The sequence below is a fragment of the Eschrichtius robustus genome, chromosome 10 (assembly GCF_028021215.1).
Source record: "Eschrichtius robustus isolate mEscRob2 chromosome 10, mEscRob2.pri, whole genome shotgun sequence".
Lineage (NCBI taxonomy): Eukaryota > Metazoa > Chordata > Mammalia > Artiodactyla > Eschrichtiidae > Eschrichtius > Eschrichtius robustus.
In genome coordinates this window covers 103,285,377-103,306,168 of record NC_090833.1, presented here as the reverse complement: position 1 = coordinate 103,306,168, position 20,792 = coordinate 103,285,377, and the positions used below count along the sequence as shown (strand labels likewise).

At 43.2% G+C, this 20,792-nt stretch overlaps 1 protein-coding gene across 2 annotated transcripts in view; it reads right to left on the bottom strand.

Moving 5' to 3' along the window:
- Positions 1-4,619: 4,619 nt before the first annotated feature.
- The window catches only part of XPO7 (exportin 7), an 87,910-nt gene continuing 71,737 nt past the window's right edge, over positions 4,620-20,792 (bottom strand). For both annotated transcript variants that reach the window (XM_068551988.1, XM_068551989.1), the window contains exons 16-28: positions 19,852-19,932; positions 18,852-18,915; positions 18,331-18,439; positions 17,248-17,354; positions 14,862-14,950; positions 14,015-14,122; positions 11,952-12,034; positions 11,562-11,776; positions 11,190-11,328; positions 9,174-9,334; positions 7,944-8,042; positions 7,278-7,405; positions 4,620-6,251 (exon numbers count right to left, since the gene is read on the bottom strand). In XM_068551988.1, coding sequence (XP_068408089.1) covers positions 6,158-6,251; positions 7,278-7,405; positions 7,944-8,042; positions 9,174-9,334; positions 11,190-11,328; positions 11,562-11,776; positions 11,952-12,034; positions 14,015-14,122; positions 14,862-14,950; positions 17,248-17,354; positions 18,331-18,439; positions 18,852-18,915; positions 19,852-19,932 — 1,477 coding nt within the window. In that variant the 3' untranslated portion in view covers positions 4,620-6,157. The remainder of the gene's footprint in view (positions 6,252-7,277; positions 7,406-7,943; positions 8,043-9,173; positions 9,335-11,189; positions 11,329-11,561; positions 11,777-11,951; positions 12,035-14,014; positions 14,123-14,861; positions 14,951-17,247; positions 17,355-18,330; positions 18,440-18,851; positions 18,916-19,851; positions 19,933-20,792) is intronic.

Here is a 20,792-nt window from a genome sequence, read left to right as displayed (position 1 = left end):
TTTTTTAAATATACTTCTGGATTTGACTTGTTTATATTTTGTTAAGTATTTTTGCATTCAGGTTCATGAGGATATCAGCCTGAAGTTTTTTTTTTTTTTTTCTTCTATAATGTCTTTGATTTTGGAATCAGGGAGTGCTTGTTTCATAAAAAGATTGGGAGTGTTCCCTCTTCTATTTTCTGATTTTTTGTTGAATTCCAGGTGCTCTGCTAGAAAAAGCAGAAGCATACTACAATTGAATCATACTACAATCCACTTTCCTGTACCCTCCCAAAGTCCTGTCGATTCCACCCCTCGACCCCAGTATTTCCCAGCTCTCTCTCCACAGCCCTCGTCTTGGTTCAAATCTTTATTACTCACTAGTTGGTGAGTTAAAGATTGGTCACTAGGCTGCTTTCAAACTTAATGGCTTTTAGGATCAAATCCCAACCTCCTGTGCCCCACCCTTCATCCAGACACGTAGAGGACTGCACTCTCCCTCCGGTCATGCTGTTTTTGCAGCTCTTAAAAAGGTACAAGACGTTTCATGCCTCAGGGTTTTTGCGCTGCTTGAGTCTTCTTCCCTGTCTTCTTCCGATTAGCTCGTCCCCGCGTTAACGCTCCTCTTGGTGGCTCCTCAGTTATCCCAGAGCAAACAGAGCGCGCAATGATCAACCTTTTCAGCTTGTTTGCCCACTCCCCTGAGTTCTTCCCATCCAGGGATCAAGTCCTTGAACAGTGCCTCTGTGACTATCACCGTGGATACGCCCACCGGGCACACGGCCCAACTCTGGCCTTGCCCAAGAAGAACGCCCCGGCAACCACAGAGGACACCAGCCTTCCTTTCAGCTGCCCCCACAGCCGGCCGGCGCGGGAAGGAGTTATGACTGCGCCTGCGCACAGCGGCGGAAGTGGGGTGAGCGTCGACGCGGAGAGGACGCGCCTGGGGCGAGGGCCTGTGTGCGCAGGCGCGGCGGGGACGGAAGGAACGCCCCGAACCACCTCCGGGGCGCGGAGGCTTGTTGGGAAGTTGTGCCGGGTTGGGGGTGAGTTCTTTCTCTTTCCTTCGCAGGGCGTGCGGCTGGTGTCAGAGGCTTCTGCTCTTTTCCTTTCGGTAGAGGCCTGTGGTAACGATGTGAATTTAACCCGCTCAACGCAGGCAGCCCGGGGCTTGCTCTGCAGGGGTTTCACCCAAATGAAGGTGCGGTTACTCTCCAACTCCCACTTCCCATCTTCTGCAGACTCTCCCACGCCCCAGATACACATCCTTTCATTCATTATGATCTTTCACGTGTGGCCCCGGCTCCTAAGGAGCACGTTTTGGTTGCTGGGACGAGGAGGAGGGAGTGGGGTTAGCAATAACTCAGATAAACCCGTGAGACTTAGGGACAGTAGGGGGAGACTTCACAGAGGAAGTGGGACTCTAGTTTGGGTTTGAAAAGGTGAGCAACGGGCAAGAAAGTTTAGACCGAGAGGAGAGGGCCCTGCAGACGGGGTTAAAGGCACGAGGTAGGATGTGGAGGAAGAGATGGCAGTGGCAGCGGCCTAGTTGGGTGGAAGCGTTCTCCTGCACCCAACTTGGCTGGTAGGTTATGACTTGTTTGCTTTGTGACATGTCCCAGACTGCAAGGTGTTAAAGGGTGGGGAACTGGTTTCCTGGTAAATAGAAATGATAATGGCCTGTTACATACTTCAACTGAAAAGTCGTTTCATTTCCACTAATTTTCCAGGTGAACTAATTCAGCCTTGAGGAGGCTTTACTTTCACTGCAGTGCCCTCAGTCTTCTAGAGCTGAGGAGGTGTGGTGTGGGTTCTGACTTCGAAGGTCCTGCTCTTACCTTTGCCCACCCTTTCACTACTATCAGACGCTGAAGAGTGGCCCCTCCGAGCTTTACATAAGGCCAAATCCATTGTCCAGTTTAATCAGTTTTTATCCTGGGTTTGGTTGTCCTCCAGACCTCGAATCCAGATATGCATGGACTTGCTTAATTTGTTATCCAATAGCCGGGGTTAGGAGATTCCCCACTTGTCACTCTTCATTCTTTTGTAACCCAATAATGGGATGGTTTGGGCCATACAGGCGATGCTGTTATGCTTAACATTTATTATGAGTTGTCTGTCTTCATGATTGTCAAGCAGAATTTAAAGTATAACTGTGTACGGTGCTTGTATAAGTATTGTCCACTGTACTGTTTTGGAATCAGTTTGTACTGTTGAGGGATCTTACACAGAAGAGTGGCAATGAATTTGCCTTGCAAATGATGTTTTTTGCTTTTCTGTTTAGTTTTCTTTTCTGTTGCTGACCCTCAAAAAGATATCTGGCTTATAGTGGATGCTGATGAATGAACAGACAGCACCAGTCAGGCAGTCCTGAGAACCATAGGGTTTTCTGAGGAAGGGGGCATAATATTCCAAGCTTGATTTCATCCTCCATTCTGATCATTTGATGTCCCACTGTCTGGCAGCTGATTTGTTTAGTGACCCATTGACCTGAAATACACAAAAGCGGCTGACCAGTGAATTCCAGGGTATCTAAGAAACCCAAAATAGATACGACGGGCCCAGGAGACACGCTACAGAGGCAAAAATCCTCTTAGGTGTTATTTACCGCCTAATTGGTTGTTGTATTAATTATGGCTGGTGAGTACATTTTTATCCTTTCAAGTTTACTTTAGAAATATTTAAAGAACTAGGACTTTAAAATAGTTACAGTCACTTACATTTTTCCAGGCCCTGTTAATCAGTTATGGCTTTTGCAAACGTTTCCCTGTAATTATCTTTGCTTTCCTTTTCTGCTTTGGCACTTGGGTAGCTTCACATGGCAACTTAACGTTTGTAGATCTAGCTAAAAATCTTGGGTGGAGGGAGGGTTGGCTGGTGGTAGATAGGATATAGAGAGGTGTTTTGGCTCTCTAGAGTTAATTCATCTTACCCCATGACCATGGATATTTTGAAAAGTGGTCTGTTTTTCAACTTGGTTGAAACTTCATAAGGTATTAGAATATTTTTCCACTCGGGGGGGAAGAAAAAAAGTTCTGAAGAATAAGTTTGTGTTTGCAGAATACAAAACTATCATTTCTTAGTAGGTTGTCATCTGTCGTTAGAAAAATGATACTTGGCTGAAAGCCCTTGCTTCTTAAAATCTAAAAACCTAAACTTTGATCCTTCATCCTTTGTCTGATTTATACTTTAGTGGGAATAAATAACCCTATTTGGTTGGCAGAGCCAGCAAACCGATATATACATACATACATAATACAGTTTAATAATCGGCAGTCAAGACTTTAGGTGTTTTGTCAACGTACAGTCTGTGTCAGGAAACACTGTCAAAAGACACTTGACTTGATGCCCAGGATAGCCTAGAAAGTAGTAAGCTCCTGCTTCAACTGAATAAAACCTGCACAAGACTTCTTGAGGAAACCAAGGTTTAAAGATAACTGGCTTTCACATTTACTAGGTTGAGTCATGTGAGATTGCTGGTAACTGATCAGAAAGGAAGGCTGTTTTCTGGGTAACCCTCTTGTAACTGTCCACTCGGAGAGGAGCAGCTTCACTGCCTACAAAGTTTGATGAGGTTGGGGAAGATGTTACCTACGGCAGTTAGTCATGACGGGGCTGTCCTTCGGGCTGCACTGAGGAGCCACCACCTCTGGTGAGTTTCTTCTGAAGTTGTTTCTGTGGAAGGAAAGGGAGGGGTATGGGGTTTTGCTGGTCGATCAGCAGCTCAGGACAGTTGGGGGAGAGGGTTTCTTCTTCAAGTACCCGTGAGAAAGTTATTTTTTGGTCTTATTTACTGCAGAATTAGAATTCCAGGTCACTGGAACACGTGACTGGTGTGTTCCACATATTAATGCAGCCTGACCATTTCCTGTTAGGTTTAGAGATAGACTTGGCTAAGATGAATCAATTCTATTTGCCTTAGAGCTGTGAGAATACATTTTTTTTTTTTTTTTTTTTTTTTTTTTGGGGGCCTGTGGAATAACTTTGGGCCAGAGACTGAAACAGCAGACAAAGGGTAGCAGCATGTCTAGTGGACAAGAGTGGCTCTCTAGAATCTGTGATCATTAACTCTGCATTAAGGTACAGGTAGGCGTCGCAGAACCTTAGTAATTTTCAGTGTTCCCGGCAACTAAATTCTTTCACACCTGGGCACTACATAGCATGGGGCATGAGAAACAGTCCCTGTTCATGGCAGTGTTCTTCATTTGACAGTTCTGGCTCTTGAGGTCTGCCAAGTGTTTTAGGGGATAACAACACTTATCCTTGAACTTGTCGGGGTCTAATGAGCGAAACCCAGCCCACATTAAGGAGCATATGTCAGAACATTAACTAAACTGGGATTTCTGCCATTATTACTTCTTTCTTGGTTACCACCTGGAAGCTCGTAAAGTGGAGCTTTTATAACTTCTGTAACTGTGGACCCAGCATATTTTTTATATACAGATAGATAGATATCAACTAAACGAATCCTATTTTTAAAAGACATTGAGTCAGACTTAGTCCAATGAGAAGCTAATTTCACAAGGTTGAGGGGTGCCTGTCACCCACTGGCTTTTAGGAGTGCATGTTTCCAACACCTTCCTGAGTGCAGAGTGAGACATGTCCCTGCAGACACACTAGACTTGATTGCTGAAACCAGGTCAGTAGAAACCATTGAAGTTTATTGGCGGTCACAATGCTTACACTGTATGCAGCAAACACCCTTACAAGTCTATCCGCGACCTGATCACGCAAGAAAGGATTCACCACACAGTCGCCAGAGGAGAAGGAAACAAAAAAATTAACAGGCTTGTTTCTGGGGGCAGAGGAGAGAAGTAAAAAAAAAAAAAACCTAATTGATGAGTGTCCCGTGGGCAAGAGCTGAACTAGAGATGCGTACAACTAGCAGCAACAGTTGTGGAAAAAGTACAAGGCAAACAGCTTTCTCCATTAATTTTCCTCCGTAGGTTAATTTTTTTTAATATTCAAAACATTTATTATGGTTTTCGTTTATATAAAAATGTATATTTTTAAAGGGGTGGGAGAATGTTAAATACTTCATGCTAGGCGGACCTTGTTATTAAGAACCCCTCCGCTGTAGTAACTTCCTCCAGTTCATACATTCACGAGTGCAGGGTACATATATAAATATCCACACGCACACATCCACACACACTGCCTCGAGGGCTGGGGAAGACTAAAAGTTATTGGCCGCACACGACTGGGCCTCAGGTGACCTCATCCAAATCGCTCAGCAGGAGAGCAACTGGCTCAATTCCTTCTCTCTGGTCTCCACTTGTACAGAGACCAAGGACCCCAAATCGTCGAGTTACATCTGGCTTTTAAAAGCAAGAGGCGTACGTCTGAGGAGGGGGATAAGCAAAGTGGGAAAGAGGAGGAAGCTAAGAACACCAAACGCTTTTAGCTGGACTTGTCTGTCACCGCAAGAGGCCAAGGGACCTAGGGCAGCGTCTAGGTAGAAGGGGGAGGGATGGTGCTCCGCATGGCTTAGAGTTCCTAATAACAAGGGCGATCGGGTAACAGGAAGTGATAATTTGGGGGGCAAGGAAAGGGTAATAAGAAAAAATATACATTTGGAATTTGTACTTTTTTTTTTCGTTTTTTTTTTTTTTTTTTTTTTTTTTTGCCTCTCTACACTGTGTCACTAAATATATCTCTGCACGTTCACACATCCTCGTCCAGTAAAGCTTCAGGCCACCAGAATACACACTTTTTCCTCACTCGCATACATAACCCCTCACATCAGCATTGGTGCACTAGACTCTGTAAAAATTTTTCAGTCACACTTTGTTTTTTAAACTTGAGTCAATATAAACCTTGTTCAAAATGTTATGAAAAAATGTACATGTTTATACAAGGCAGGTTGTGACAGGACACTGGGGTTCTTTCCCCGTGGGCGGCCCCAGGAGGAGGGGGCTGGAGTCTCACACATTTGTGTCTCTATCTCCTCCCACCACCCTTCCCACCCAATCCCCCAGGAACCAGCAGCGCCCTGCCCCCCTAGTGAGTGCACGCACACCCCTATTCCCTGGGGAAGGAGCTAGCTGACCTTTGCCATTTTCCCCACACCCCTGGAGGAGGGGGCCAGGATCAGCCAGGCCCTCTCCGTTGTAATTGTTCGCCCCTCTGGGCCAGACCAAAGGGACGCTGCTCTGTACAGGTAGAGTCCAAGGAGGTGTCAGCTCATCATATCATTGCTGTTCACGCCGTAAGTGGAGTTCTTCATCGAGTCGTTGACTTCTCGACGGAATGCCGACAGATTCTGGGTGAACCTACAGAGAGGATGCATGTAGGTTGGGGGGAGCAGGGTGGAAGGGAAAGATCTTTGCCTAAAACGTTTCTAGCAGACAAGTGGCTACTGAGAGGCAGAACGTATGAATCGGTTCTGTTTCTAAGGTCAGTCAATCTCAGTCTTAAGACTTTAAGGGAAAGTTGGGCTAGTTTTGCACCCCTTTCTACCTGACAGCTTCATGGCAGGCCTCGAGATCTGGTCAAATCTGGGGCTCTGAGGATCACCTTGGGTTCATGGCAGCACAAAAGGAGCCTCACTGACAGAGACGGGAAGTAACCCTCACGAAGTGAGGGCTGGGAGAGGATGAAGCTGTCTCATTTCTTAATGCCAAGAGACCTGTGCTGTCCAGTATGGCAGCCATTAGCCACACGTGGCTGTAGACCACTTGAATTGTGCTCAGTGCAACTGAGGAACTGAATCCAATTAAAAGAAATTTAAAATTCAGTTCCCCAATCGCACCTTAATTAAAATGCCGTATTTTAAATTAATTAAAATTAAAGAAAATTTAAAAATCAATTTAGAAAAACCTGACGTTCAATTCAGTTATTGGACAACTTCTAAGTATGTCTGGAACAACTTGAGTATGGGAATCTAATTGCAACTGTTAAGTTTTACGAAATCTAAATACAAATCAAGTATTTCCGATGAAAACGTAGCATATGAATTGAGATGCCCTGTTAAGTGTAAAATACACAGGATCTTGAAGACTTGGTACAATAAAAAGAATCTTGAAATTCTCAATTTAAAAATATTGATTACACATGGACATGATGTTATTTTGGATGCATGGGTTAAATAAAATATATTAAAATGAATGCTGTCTGTTTCTTTTTACCCTTTTCAGTTGTGGCAACTAGAAAATTCAAAATTACTTTCTGGCTTGCTTTTCTATTGGGCAGTACTGCTTTAGACGGCCTCTAAAAGACTTTTAAGGAGTCTCCCTCATTTCAGTGATTTGAAAAGTAACACTTGCCTAGGGTTTCTTGCCAGAGCCTTCTACACTCACCTGTCTCTGTTTTTCGTTAGAAGATTTCGCTCAATGCCTTCCATCAGGTTTTCGAAACACAGATGCATAGCCTGCTGCTTCTCTGGTGGCTGGCTGTTCACGATACTGTTCCTTAGGTCAGAAAAATACTGTAGGGCAAAGTGGGGGAGGGGGGCAGTAAGGAGAGAAGATGGGGAAAGGCTGACTAGCCCTCCATCATCTGCAGAGTGGAAGGAGTGTTCTCCTCCAAGAAATGGAATATCTATTAAAATTGGATACTTGTTTTTTTTAAAGTTCAAGCAAGCACCTGTAGGATAATACATCTTTATCTTACTCAAAAATCTAGAATTTTAAATTTGTAAATGCCGTGAGGGTCATCTGATCCAGATTCTTTTATAGGAATCTCTAGACTTATTTATGTCTGTTTATGGCAGAGCTGGAACTAGAACTTAGGCCTTAGGTGCTCTGATCTCTAGGTATCTTCTCTTCTTGTCACACTTCCTCATCCTTTCCCTTTTGTCTGAACTGCCACAGGTGCTGACTTCTAACCGTTAAGTGATTATATGCTGTTCAGAGCATGAATAGGACATGCTCAGAAAATGGGCCACTCTCCCTCTTTCACCACCGTGGGGTGTTGCTGTGCGTGTCTCTCACAGTGCCCTGGAAACCAGGGAGCTGTCCTCTTACCTTTTCGTTAAGTAGTATCAAGCCGAGCAGGGGCCGGGACATAGACCACTGGTTCCTGCAGTCTTCGAAGATGATGATGTTCAGCACCGTTGACAGCATCTGGAAAGGCAGAATCTGAGGCAGTGACCTAGTGTGTGGCTACTCAAGACAGAATTACAGATTCCAAACAGAGGTGTTTATTCAGTTGAAGGCCTTTTCTACCTAGAGTAAACCAGACGAGTATTTTCATGAAGCTTCATTTAAATCTTCTATTACAAGGTAAGTTTTGTTTCTAAGATATTTCCTTTCTTGTTCTTTAAATTGGTTTGAAAATTCAATTAAAAATGGGCCTTTCCAGTTAACCCTGAGTTTTGTGGGTAATAGGATGGGTCAAGTAAATGATTGTAATAGGCAAAATCACCTTGCACTATAGCTCCCAGGATCTTTTCTCAGAAGAGAGAGCTTTATAACATTTTGGGGACGTTCACTACTCCTTTAGAGAACAATGTAGACAAAGATGAGATTGGTTAAAATATTATTGGCTAAAAGTCTACTTCCATTGATTCTTTTTCCTTATGTATTTTTACCCGGTATATTCCTGCAAATCTTATTTGTGAAAAGATGTCGCATACAAATAAAATAATGGTAAGCATATGGTTTGATCTCCACGTAGTCAGTTATCTCTTTTTGTCCTGCACTCTTTTTTTTTTTTAATTGAAAGCAAAGGTGGTACAATCTTTTTTTGGCCGCGCCATGAGGACTGCGGGGATCTTAGTTCTCCAACCAGGGAACGAGCCCACGCCCTTGGCAGTTAAAGCTTGGACTCCTAACCCTTGGACCGCCAGGGAATTCCCTGTCCTGCACTCTTGTTTCTTGTTTTGCAAGTGGCAGTACAAGTTTTACAGCGGGATACTGCCAACTCATGCTCCATTTACAGCAATGGACGAGCAAAGTCGCTGTCATGGAAGGAGGATAGTGCTCATGGGACAGGCCCAAGGCATGGAGGTTAGCGTGACACTCGGAGAACAATTCAGAATTTGATTTTTTCAGATTTTCTATATCCATATCCAATGATTACTCAGGTAACTGAAGATCCACCGCAATTTTAAGGTAGAAAATTCACCTTGGCAGCGTTAACCAGGTGAGAGATGTTAGTCAAACTCTTCATCTTGCTTGGCCTCTCCTCTCTCACAAGAGAGGTTCTCCCACCGTGGGACACCCACACTGCCTCCGACCCCTCATGCTCCTTACCTGCTGGATCATCTCCGGATGCTGCTGCATGATATGCAGAAAGCGGTCGCTCTCCTGGTTCAGCGGCGTCGTCCTCTTCTTGGTGCTACGTGAAAGCTGCTTGAAGAGGTATGTCACGATGTGGTCCAGGCAGGAGCAGCAGCCTGTGCACACCATGGTGTCTGGAAGAAAGACGGGGAGGGGTGGAATAGAGCAGGGATGCTGAGCTGCTTATGGTGACTTGGGTGAACGTGAGTTGCCCTTAGCTGAGATCCCACAGAGGCCCCCAGTCAGACTGGGAACTGCGGTCGGTGCAGCCAAGACCACGGCTTGGGATGCTGCCTATTAACCTCTCACCCTCATCGTACAGCAAGGTCCAATTCTAAGTCTGAAAAAGAGCCTGGCATAATAGATAATAATATAAACGATATTGAAATTATTGACTCAGTATGATGTGGATCTATGTCTTCTGCTTCATAAAAAATATCAAATAGCTTACAATACAGCAAGTACTTTTATTGTGCTAGACATTGTGCTGAGGACTTTATAGGTTATCATCTCTATTTTATCCTCTTGAGAACTCCAGGAGGTAGGTGTTCCATTTCACGAATGAGTAAACTGAAGTCTGGAGAGGTTATGTGACTTGCCTCAAGGTCACACTGCTAGTCACTGGAAGAGCTGTGATTAGAAGCCAAGTCTGAGGTGTGGGCCTATACTCTGAGTTACCTGGGTGATTGTCACTAAACCCAGCTTAATACAGCCTATCAACACCTACGGTTTGTCAGAGTGGGGCACTGTAATATTTGTTTATCTATGATAGCATCTCCGGGGGAGTGTGTGGTGGGAAGCTGCAGACTTGTCTGTTCATTTTATTAAGGGGACACTGCAGCACAGCCTGCAGACAGAGCTGACTAGGTGAGGCACAGGCCACAGGCCTAGAAGAGTAAAGCATGCTGCTTCCGTTCATGCAGAGGTCCCTCTATTTTCAAGAAGCTAAAAAACAGCCTTCAAAAGCAGGGTCTGATACCCTGGCTGGACTGTTCTAGATACGGCTACGCCCCCTGCTGGAGGTAAGTGCGTATCAAAGAAGTGGCCCAGAGCAGAGGTGTGGCTAACTCACCACGATAGACAATCCAAAAGTCATTCTCTGTGCATTTGTAATATTTCGTGATGATTTTGCAGTTGACTTAATCTTCCTATTTATGTTTTGCTCAGCCTAAGATAAAAATGTACCGTATTCTCTGAACATACACCCTGACTAAGACTGCTGGAACGCAGCTTGGTAACAAAATGGTTGACAAGAACCAGGTAGAACAGGATGAAAAAACTTACGGAGCTAGCTGTGTAAAAAACCTTCCACTGCCCTAAGGATAGAACCCAAATGTACTGATACGGCTTAAGGGCAGCCTTTGTGATCTCCAGATTTGCCCCTGCTTCTCTCTCTCCCTCCAGCTTCACTTCACTCCTCCTCTTCTCTTCTGCACGAGTGTGCCAGCCATCTGGATTTCCTGGTCCTTTTTTGCCAACAGGTGCTAGTACTTGCTGTTCTTGCTGCTAGGGAGCTTCTTCCTCCACTAATCTGATAATGCCGGTTCAGCTGTTAGGTTTACGCTTTGATACCAACTCTTTCAGCCAGCCTTGCAGGACCCTACCTCCTCAAAGCCAGGAGTTTAGGTATTCTTCCCGAGCCCTCCCACAGCACTCTGTACTTACCCTACTGCTGTGTGTACATAGGTAAGGGTGGTAAACAGGCAGTTGTCTGTTTACATGTCTGTTTCATCTACCAGATAAAAAGCTCCTAAAGGACAAGGACTGATTACTGTATCCTTAGTGCCAAGCACAGTGCCTGGTCCATAGGAGGGCATCACTAAGTATCTGCTGGATGAGAATGTACCCATCAATTATACACTCTGTTGTTAGGATGAGCTTCCCAAAGCAGTCATCCTTTTGGATGCTGGGGCAAGATTCTCCCTTCTGTTTAGTTAAGTGGTAAAAACCAACCAACCAACTCACCCACCCACCCATCCAGGTGCTTACCGAGTGCAGTAAGTCCTTCAGAAATGGAAGAGAGAATATACATGATGACATGAGGTTCCAGGCTTGCAATAAAGTTCATGTGGTCCTGGGTCAGGACTTCCAGTAGTGAATAGTAAGACTGGCTGAGCTTGGGGTAATCCTGTGGGAGAAGGAGGATGAAAATCAGCTTAGGTGCTGCGTACCTCAGCATGTGTGGAGCAAGGTCTCAAATAAAATAGCTTAGCTCCCTTCAGATGGCAAGACAGAAGACCTAGGTGGAGCCAGCTTCTAGTGCTTCACAGAAACATTCAATCATGGTCTCAGCAGAAAAAAAAAAAAGAAAGACTGACGTGACGTCGGGCTCGGATCCTGTCAACGAAGCTTAGGGCTTACCAGGAGGTCGCTGTGGGGAATAGAGAGAAGCAGCTTGATGAAGGTCTGTAGAGCATTGTCCAGGGCGTCATCCCCATAGAGACGGAAGACTCCAAAATTGACGTAACTCCCACTGAGAGCAGCCTTCAGCATGGAGAAGCAGATGGAGATGCCCTTGAGCTTCAGTGCATAGACCTGATCCTTCGGGACCTCTCCTAGTGTCAGGATGCGATTGCCTGAGTAGACAAGATATATATTTACTCAGTCATGTGGTAACTGACAGTTCACATACCGCCTCAATCCTCTTGGCACCAGCTGGCGCTGTGACACAAGCGTACGAGACCCGCACTGCAGAGTGTGGTGACTGAGCTGGAACTCACTTCCAGGGTTCTGCTCCTCTTAAGCACTTACCATACATTGTTATCATCTTGCTGGTTTCTCTGAAGAGTAAGATGCCATTGGGGGAAGAGACATCAAACTGGAGTCGCTGGGATCTGAGCAGAGAACAGAGGAGACAAAGTCAGAGGTATGTTGCTGGAACACTAGGCTACTTCAGGCTCTCCCCTGAGTACGTTAGGTGATACTTTTTGCACAAAGACATGCAGATTACTTATCCTAATGTGAAATAACCAAGTTAACCCAAGATAACCAGTGATGTAGCTTGTATCTTGAAGACCAACATACTAGATTCAAGTTCTGCTGCTCAAACTGAAAACATTTAAAAGAAACAAAGAAAATGAGGCAGTAGATAAAATTATTCTCTTAAAATTCTCAATTTGCTTCAAGTTTAGCTTTTATCACAGTCACTTCTCGGTCGTACTAACTCACAGCCCTTCAGACTTTAATCTACATTCACCTTTACGGCTTCAGTAGCAACTGAAGGAGGGGGTACGAGCATCGTGTCCCCTTTAGAAGAGGAAAAGCTGTAAAGGGACTGAGAATGTTACAAGGGGAGTGAGGCCAGGAGGGCAAACAATGTCAACAACCTGAGTTTGGGTTCCTGACTGTACCCTAGACCAGAGCTCCTCCTCCTTGGTTTGTTCTACTGCTTAGTGAGCGTCACTGACCTCACGGCTGGTAAGGTCTCAAACCCAGAAGTCCTCTTGATTCTTTCTTCCTCCCCTCCCTACATAGAATCCATCAAATCCAGCTCTACAATATGCCCTGAACCCACCCGTCTCCTATGTGGTCCTTCTGCTTCCACTCTTGCCCCTGTAGTCTCATTCTCCACGTGTAGCTAGAATGACACCTTTAATTAATGTCAGTGATACCATTTTAATTCCTGCTTAATATACTCCAGTAGCTTCCCGTGTAATGAGAGTACACGCCATCCTTCACTACTGCTGTACTAAGTCACCACACGATCTGTCTGACTCGTCACCTACCTTGACCTCCCCTCCTTCACCAGGCTCCAGCCAGTGGCATTCTGCTGTCTCAAGTCCCAGCAAGTTCATCCCATCTTGGGACCTCTGCACTTGTTCTCTGTTGAGAGTGCCCTTTCCCCTCATCCTTGCAGGGATACCCGAATCTTTCTGCTCATTCATATTACCTTGTCTGAGAGGCCTTCTCTCCTTCCAATTCCCCTCTGTTTTATTACCTTATTTAACTTTTTTCATAGCACGTATCACTGTCTGAAATGATCTTCCACACTTTTTTTTTTTTTTTTTTTTTACTGTCTGTCATCCCCCCAGAATGCAACATCTAAGTGGGCAGAGGTTTTGTCTGGCACAATCGATATGAAAGTGCCTAAGTGGCAAAGAGTAGATGTTCTTAAATGTCTATTTTACAAATGAATAAGTCTTAACTGTAAGCCTCATGGGAGGCTATAGCTTCTATGAATATTACCCACTTCTTCACTAAGATAGTTTTAAAAATTATTAATTCTCAGGGTGCCTTAAGAGGCAGATACAGACCTGAAATTCTAGTGAAGTCAAGGTGCTGGAGTTTTCTTTCCTTTCCGTCCCTAAGTTGCTGGGCAAATCTAAAATGTGGTATTTTGGAAATCTTTCTCACTTTTAAGGTAAATCTTTACCAATCCAGCTGTAATCTGCCTAACAAATCCCTTTCTGCAGAAAGAGTGTTCTAACATGTCTGCATCCCTCAACAGTCTCTATGAAATGTGAACTATGGAATGTGATGGACGTGGCACCATCACTAAATGTTAACTTTTACACACGTGGGCAGGGAAATCAGAATTTTGGTTGCCAAATTCACTTCTCTTAAGAGTGGCTATCTTGAGACTCTTTTTAAAGTGACTTATTTCCTGCACGCAGCTATGGCTTTGTGTGGTTGGGGACACCCTTCTTTCAAACAAATAAAAACATACACTATAATCTTTTAGAGGTTTTCAAATTTTGATAGCAGTGAATCTTAATATCTTCCACAATCTGCTGAAAACACTAGATAAAGCAAATTATCTTAGGGATCTCTCAGATAAAAGGGCAGTTGTACCCTTTGAAAATCTCCCTGCTTACCTATTATGAACCAATTCAGCCATTAGCTTGAGCACAGGTGTGGTACAGGCTGGATCATGGTACCATAGCTCAATTGCCCGCTGGAGAATTGGCATGTAGGATGGGTAGCTGTAAATGAAAAAGCTAAGGAAGAATTCTGAATCCAGAAAGGTACAGAATTTAAAATAATTTCTCAGCACTGGTCAAGCACAAACTGCCAAATTATAGTTCTCTAATTTCCTGTCTCTTGCTTGCTAATCTTAAAAGAGTCTTTCTAACCAGAAGGTGCTAAAGCGACTGTGTGTCCTTTACCTTGTGATAGGGATCTAACGACACACTGTAATTTACATAATGCCTTTCTTCTGAGGAGCACAATACATTTCATATTGTTCTACCCTCTTACCACTTCTGTAATGTGACAGGGAAGCAGCTAGTTCCTTTACATAACTATCTGAGAAACAGAGGCACTTAGATTTGAAGTGATTTGTTCAAGGTTATGAAGTTAGTAAGGTCAGACTTTCCAATTCCTAGTACAGCTGTCTTCTTTTGGTAGATTGAAATGTCTCTCTTTTCTAAGTGTAGCAAAATGCACATGCAACAATTCCACAGGCATTTATAACTGGGACCAAAAGAGAAACTGAGAAGCCACCTCACTCATTTCCCAATCTCAGTGACCAAAGCAGGCAGCATCATATTACTGGACCACTATGGAATGACAGCTTACAAGACATATGGCAGGCCTTTTGGGTAACTCTTCACCTTCTTTTGCCTCACAACTCCTTCCCCCCACCTTCCCCGAAGACTTCATCACCCATTCACACTCCAGTCAGGGCTTGCTGTGGTACGCTCCTAGTCTGAGTTAGGATACATCCATTCAAACAGCATCATGAAGCTGGTCTTGGCATTGAAGGCGAAAGCTATCCCTCTCAGGTCTCTTACTAGGCCAACTAGAGTTCGCTGTAGTAGAAGGCAAAAATATGTTAAGATACAAGAAAAACCAAACCTATAACCACCTGATGGGGATTTCACATATCTGTGATCAAATTCTTCCTCCCATCATTCAACAAATACTCCTTCCCAAATATTCTCAATCGATCTCTTCCATACTAGAATGGAATCTTTTCACTTGGAAAGTTAGTTTTGGAAGCTTTTTATACCAAGAGAAAGGGATGGTTCTTGGCCCATCACAGCAAAAATAGAGGCTGATAAAATTTTAAGACATTAATGTGATAAATCATATGTAAAAAGTAGAAAAGCAAAAAAGCTTATTCAAGAAGAGGTAGGGGAAAAAAAAAGGCAAAAAAGTACATACAAGAAGAGGGAGAAGAGGCATATTCCTAAAGGTCTGGTCCACATCTAATTACAAAGGTGCCAGTGCCACAGGAATGCAAATGCAGACTCCGCCAGAAGCAAGACAAGAGTCTACAGGTATCTGCCCTTTGATTGGGGTGTCTGGAAATAAGACTGATGTGCCGGATCTTGGACCTATAAAGTACTAATACTATACTTTTACAGAAAAAGAGTGAGACCCAATGAGGTCAAATAATTTGCCCATAGTTGTGCTGGTAGGTAGCAAGAGGGCCAGGATTAGGACTTATAACACCAAGACTCCAAATCCAGTGCTCTCTTTCTCAGTAGAACTTTTACTAGTGGGCTCTGAACAGCAATAAAACCGCTTTCAAAAGCTAACAATCATCAGTAGGCACAGTTGGGTATCCTGACTCATTTATCAAAAATGTCTGCACTTCTGCTAACAGTCTGCTTTAAGCAAACAGTTCTATTCCTGAACAGATACCATAAGCTCAGTTTTAAGTCTGAGACACGGGCAATCTAAAGGACTTGTTATATGAGGCATGACAGATACGGTGATGGTTGTAGTTCATGGCCAAGGTGGTTCTTTCATTAATTTTACTTGTTTTTTGATGGGGGAAAGGGCTGATATTCACGGATATCCCTCACTTATCCTTGACAGTGGTTGATACTCTATCCTGTTACTGATCTGTTCCACATTAACCTTAGCTTTGAATGGTACCCATCTCAGACCCCAGAACACTGGAGTGAAGAGGAGAGAGTTGGGCAAATGGTGTTGCTCTCTGACTTCCCTTCTAATCTGGAGAGAGAAAACTAAGAGGCTTTCTAAAGATGAAAAAGGAGAATTTTAGAATGTCAGGTAAAGTCTGGCATTTTGGGGGGCAATACCCCTGGGCTATTTGGTGGATCTAAAATTCAGTATCAGTGTCATTATGAACACTGCAAAAAAGTCCTACAAATATTAATAGTCTAGTGTTTTCTGGTTTTGGTACAGAGATCTATAGGTAAAGAGAGCAGGTGTGCATGAAGTAAAAAGATGAGGAAAGCAAAAAACCAAGAAATGACCATTCTGACAGCCAGAAATCAATAACTAAAGGTAACTTTAAAATTCCATTTGTATGGAAATTCACAAACCCTTCTAAATGACTCATGGGTCAAAGAAGAAATCTTAATGGAAATTAGAAAATACAGAGAACTGAATGCTAATGAAAAATGTTACATATCAAAACTTGTGGATGCTGGAGACCTGTTCCACAACAATATGAATATACTTAATGCTACTAAAGCATTCACTTAAAAATGGCTAAGACAGTAAGTGTTACGTGTTTTTTATGCCAATTAAAAACAACAAAAACAAAACCAAAAAACACTTGTAGAATAATATACCTAGAGGGATATTTATAGTTTTAAATGATTACATTAGGAAAGAAGGGCTGAAAAGTTAAGAAGTTACAACCACAGAACAACACCAAGGAAAAAGTCTGAAGATAAAGATTAAGGGTAGAAATGAATGAAATACAAAACACAGATAAAACGGAGCTAAAACAAAGCAAAAAGTAACAAATCTCTGGCAAGATAGCTAGAAAAAAGAGAGAAAGCACTAATAAGCAGTATTGAAAATGAAAAGCGGGCATAACTAAATATACAACAGAGATTAAAAAGGCAATGAGAAAACATATAAAATAACTTGATGCTAATACATTAAAAAACTTAGATAAAAAATCCTAAGGGCTGTTTAAGAACACACTTCAACTAAAAATAGAGTTTATAAACTTACACTGGTTCTTCTATTTCAAAATCCTTGGAGTCCAAGAGATTGAGTAGAAAGCTAAATTAGTGGAAAATGTATGGATAAGCACTATTTTCTGCAGTGCGACCCAATCTAGTCTCTCTCAGGGACTGCCCTCAACCAGAAGCGATCAATCAGTGGGTGAAGGACTCACCTTTGCCTCTTGCTCGTTGAAACTATTAGTACTAAACATCTGGGCCACAGCCTCAAAGGCCGCTGTGAGCGGCAGCATGAACTGCTCATACTGATCTTCATCCTCTCCTGCAAGGAAGACAACCCGGGCTGTGACCCCAGTACAAAAAGATGCAAGGCTGTGTATGCATGGAAAATAAGATGGTATGACAGATGAGCAGACCCAAGGATAATCCAGAGGGGTCCCTTGATAATCCCGATAGGTACTAGTAGCAATTTCAGAATAAAATGTATGTATAGAAATAATTTTTAAACTAGAAAAATCGTCACGGCAGAAATCATCTAGTCCAGGGATGACCCAATTTTTTCAATACTGAGATTCAATATCGGAGATTCTGATGTGTACAACGTACTATGTTGCTTATGTTTCCTTAATTGAGAACTATAGTCAGTTGAGAAAGGACTGAGGCTGGGGTATGAGAACTAGATGAGACTTGAACTTGAATCAGGCGCTTGTGGAGGCCCTTCTTTTTATAGCTTTCTTTTTTTTTTTTAAGTAATCTTTCGTAAACATAGAAGGTTTTATAATGTAATTTTAGTAGGATTAAATTTAAATAGCTAAAAAATTATGATACTATTAAGCTTCAGTTATAAGTTGAGCCCAAACTGCTAATATCACAACCAGGGCCAGAAAGGTGCTTAAGCCCTCCTGGTTCACATGTGCCAGTGAAGTGGGTACTGAGGAGTGCTGGCCGTCTCAGGTGGGTTGCACCTCAATGTGGGAGGAGGGGATTATCTGGCCAACAAGATGCATTTAGGAATCTCAATTCTCAGTTCCCTTATTTTGTAGATGAGAATTATGACTAGAATTTTAGAACCACTGCACATCAAATGAAAACTTCAGATTCATACTGTTTTTCTCTTCCAGTTACAGGGACCATGATAGCATGATCTGTTCTTGGTGAAATCAGACTGTTATTTCAGGTAGTTTTGTTACTGTTGAAACAACAAAAAAGACCTCCCCCACATCTAGTTTTCTAGCCTCAAGTGAAAATTTAGAACCATGACAGGTTACTTCAGGAGCCTCTAGGATTTATTGCAGTACCTAAATCCACCATGAGGAGACGCCCAAGTGCTGTGTAGAAGGTAGTTCGACATCGCATGTCTGTCAGGTTGGACTGATTGTTAATACCCAAAAATGAAAAGTGCTCGCTCTATAGAAAAAAAGAAAACAAGTTAAAAAGATAAAAACATGGGTCAGAGGTAGAATGCAAGCCAGTAATTTCAGAATTACTGAGCCCTTTCAAGCTAATGGCTCCATTATCATTCCTTAAGGGTATAAGGGGAATTAAAATTTTTTTAAAAAAACTATTGTTATTGTTACCTACAACTAACTTATCTCCGTATGAGTAACAGTCGGTGACTTCACCATAACTCAGGTTATCTGGATCCCAAACAGCAGCTCTCACGACAGTAAGTGTAACCTGGCAGTGGGACGGGAGTCAGGGCACAGCCTTTGGCGGCAGCAGCGCCAAGGAGCTCAACTTAAACATCTCCCTTGTTTGCTGAGAGAGTGTGTGTGTGTGGCTGGAGAGCAGAACCAGGAAGAGGGGCTCAACCACTCACCGTGTGATTGTTCAGCATGAACTGTACCGCACTCAGCTTCACTAGTTTCCTTACACTACTGTATGTAAAGGCAAAGGAAGAGGGTCAAGGAAAGTGTGATGCAAACTAAGAATCTTTAATGCAGGATGAGCACTTTCTAGGTTAGAGTACTATCAATTCCATACCCAGCTATCTTATTTTTCTTAACCATTTGAGTATGACACTGCCAAATAGGAAAAACAGGTGTTCTCTTCTAAGCAGCATTTAACTGATCAGTGAGAGAATACCCATACCAAAGTCCTATCTGTAAGAAAAGAGAAAAAACCCAGCAGTTTCCCCCAAGAATCATGATATCCTAGAGTAACTTTTCTCAATGGGGCTGCTAGGGCTTCTAATTAAGCCCTAAAGCCCGCGCCAGGCATCCACTGTGTGTGGTGAATTAACCTCTCTCCTATGCATTTAGAATGAGACTAGCTATGTACGTACGATCTTTGGGAGAACTGAGAAAAAAGTCACTCAGATCATTTTTATAGGGTTTACTTCTCTTGCAGACCCCTGGTTGTGAAAGGCTGTCTTAGAGCAATTCAACCTTTACAGCAGACTGAGTCCAAGTCAAGAGGAAGTGTAGTGGCTACTTTTATTGCAAAGTTTGTAATCAGGCGGCTTCTACCTATAAGCTGATAGAAAAATTCAGATGGACTTTGCTGCCACCTATGCTAAAACCTTGGCTACAAAGAGTGTGTACCTATCAGACAGACCTGTTGGGTATTTCTGGATCTTAGAGATAGCCAGGAATAAATCTGTGATAGACTGTTAGCTTGTCGGTTGGCTCATTTTTTAGGGTCTGGAATTATTCCTGGATTCTGTTTGGGTATTGCCTTTGGTTCCCAGGAGAATGGAAGATACTTTTAAGTACACATACAGCTAAATTAAAAGAGAAATGGAGGAGGCCATGATTTCTAAGACTGTGGCACTCCACAGAGTTCCTGTTTTGCCCAGAAGCCAGCTTAGAAAAGGATATCCAATGGAGAGGTCATTGAGAAGCTGTAGTGTCTTGGAGGTGATTGGTTCACAACGGCCCCAGTACTTCAGGTTGGTGATGCTGGAGGACAAAAAGAAAAAAAAAGCAGGAGACACTTTTGATATGCCTGGTATCTTTGAGAGTTGGGAGAAGAAGAAAATCATCCATCAAGAATCACCACACATCTGCATCACCAATTCACAGACATCACAACCACAAAAAATGGGTATAAAATCTCCGTACTTACATTTGGTTGACTAGAAAAATTATCCTTCAGATAATCTTCACTACTTGGTTCCAAAGCTACACTGGCCCATACCCAGGCCCTTGGAATTCTGGGGCACTCCAGGGCTGATTTCTGCAGCAAGGGTAAGAGATTTCTGCGGCAGTGATAACATGCAGACGTATGCAATTCTGCACCTGCACCATCCACTGTCAGCTGCAGAATTCTAGTAGCCCTTGCTTCTGGATTCTTGGCTGGCAGAGTCCTTTAGACCCCCTTTGCTTTTATCATCTTAAATGATTAACCAGCTCATGGATATGAGTGTTTAGGATTGGGATGGTTGGAAGGAGGCAAAACGTCACATTGCACACAGCCCTGGGTAATATATTTATTTGGCTCCTAGTGTGTGCTTTGATAAATTGAGCTCCTAAAAAGGGGGAAATGTAAACAAAGGGGCATAACTTAAAAAACAAACAAACAAACAAAAAAAACACAAAAAAGGGCCAATCAGGAGCTCTAACTTTGATGACAATCCAAACAATAGCACTAGATTTTGGAGATTCAAAACTCTCAGAGGGTGTTACGCTTCTTGAGAGGAGTAAGCCTGTTTTAGAGTGGGGCTCTGCTCCTGGGGGCACACCTAGTGGAAATCAGTGCCAGAAAGTGAAAGCCCACTCTGGGCATCCTGGCAGCAGGGTGATCTGGTGAGGAGCTGAGC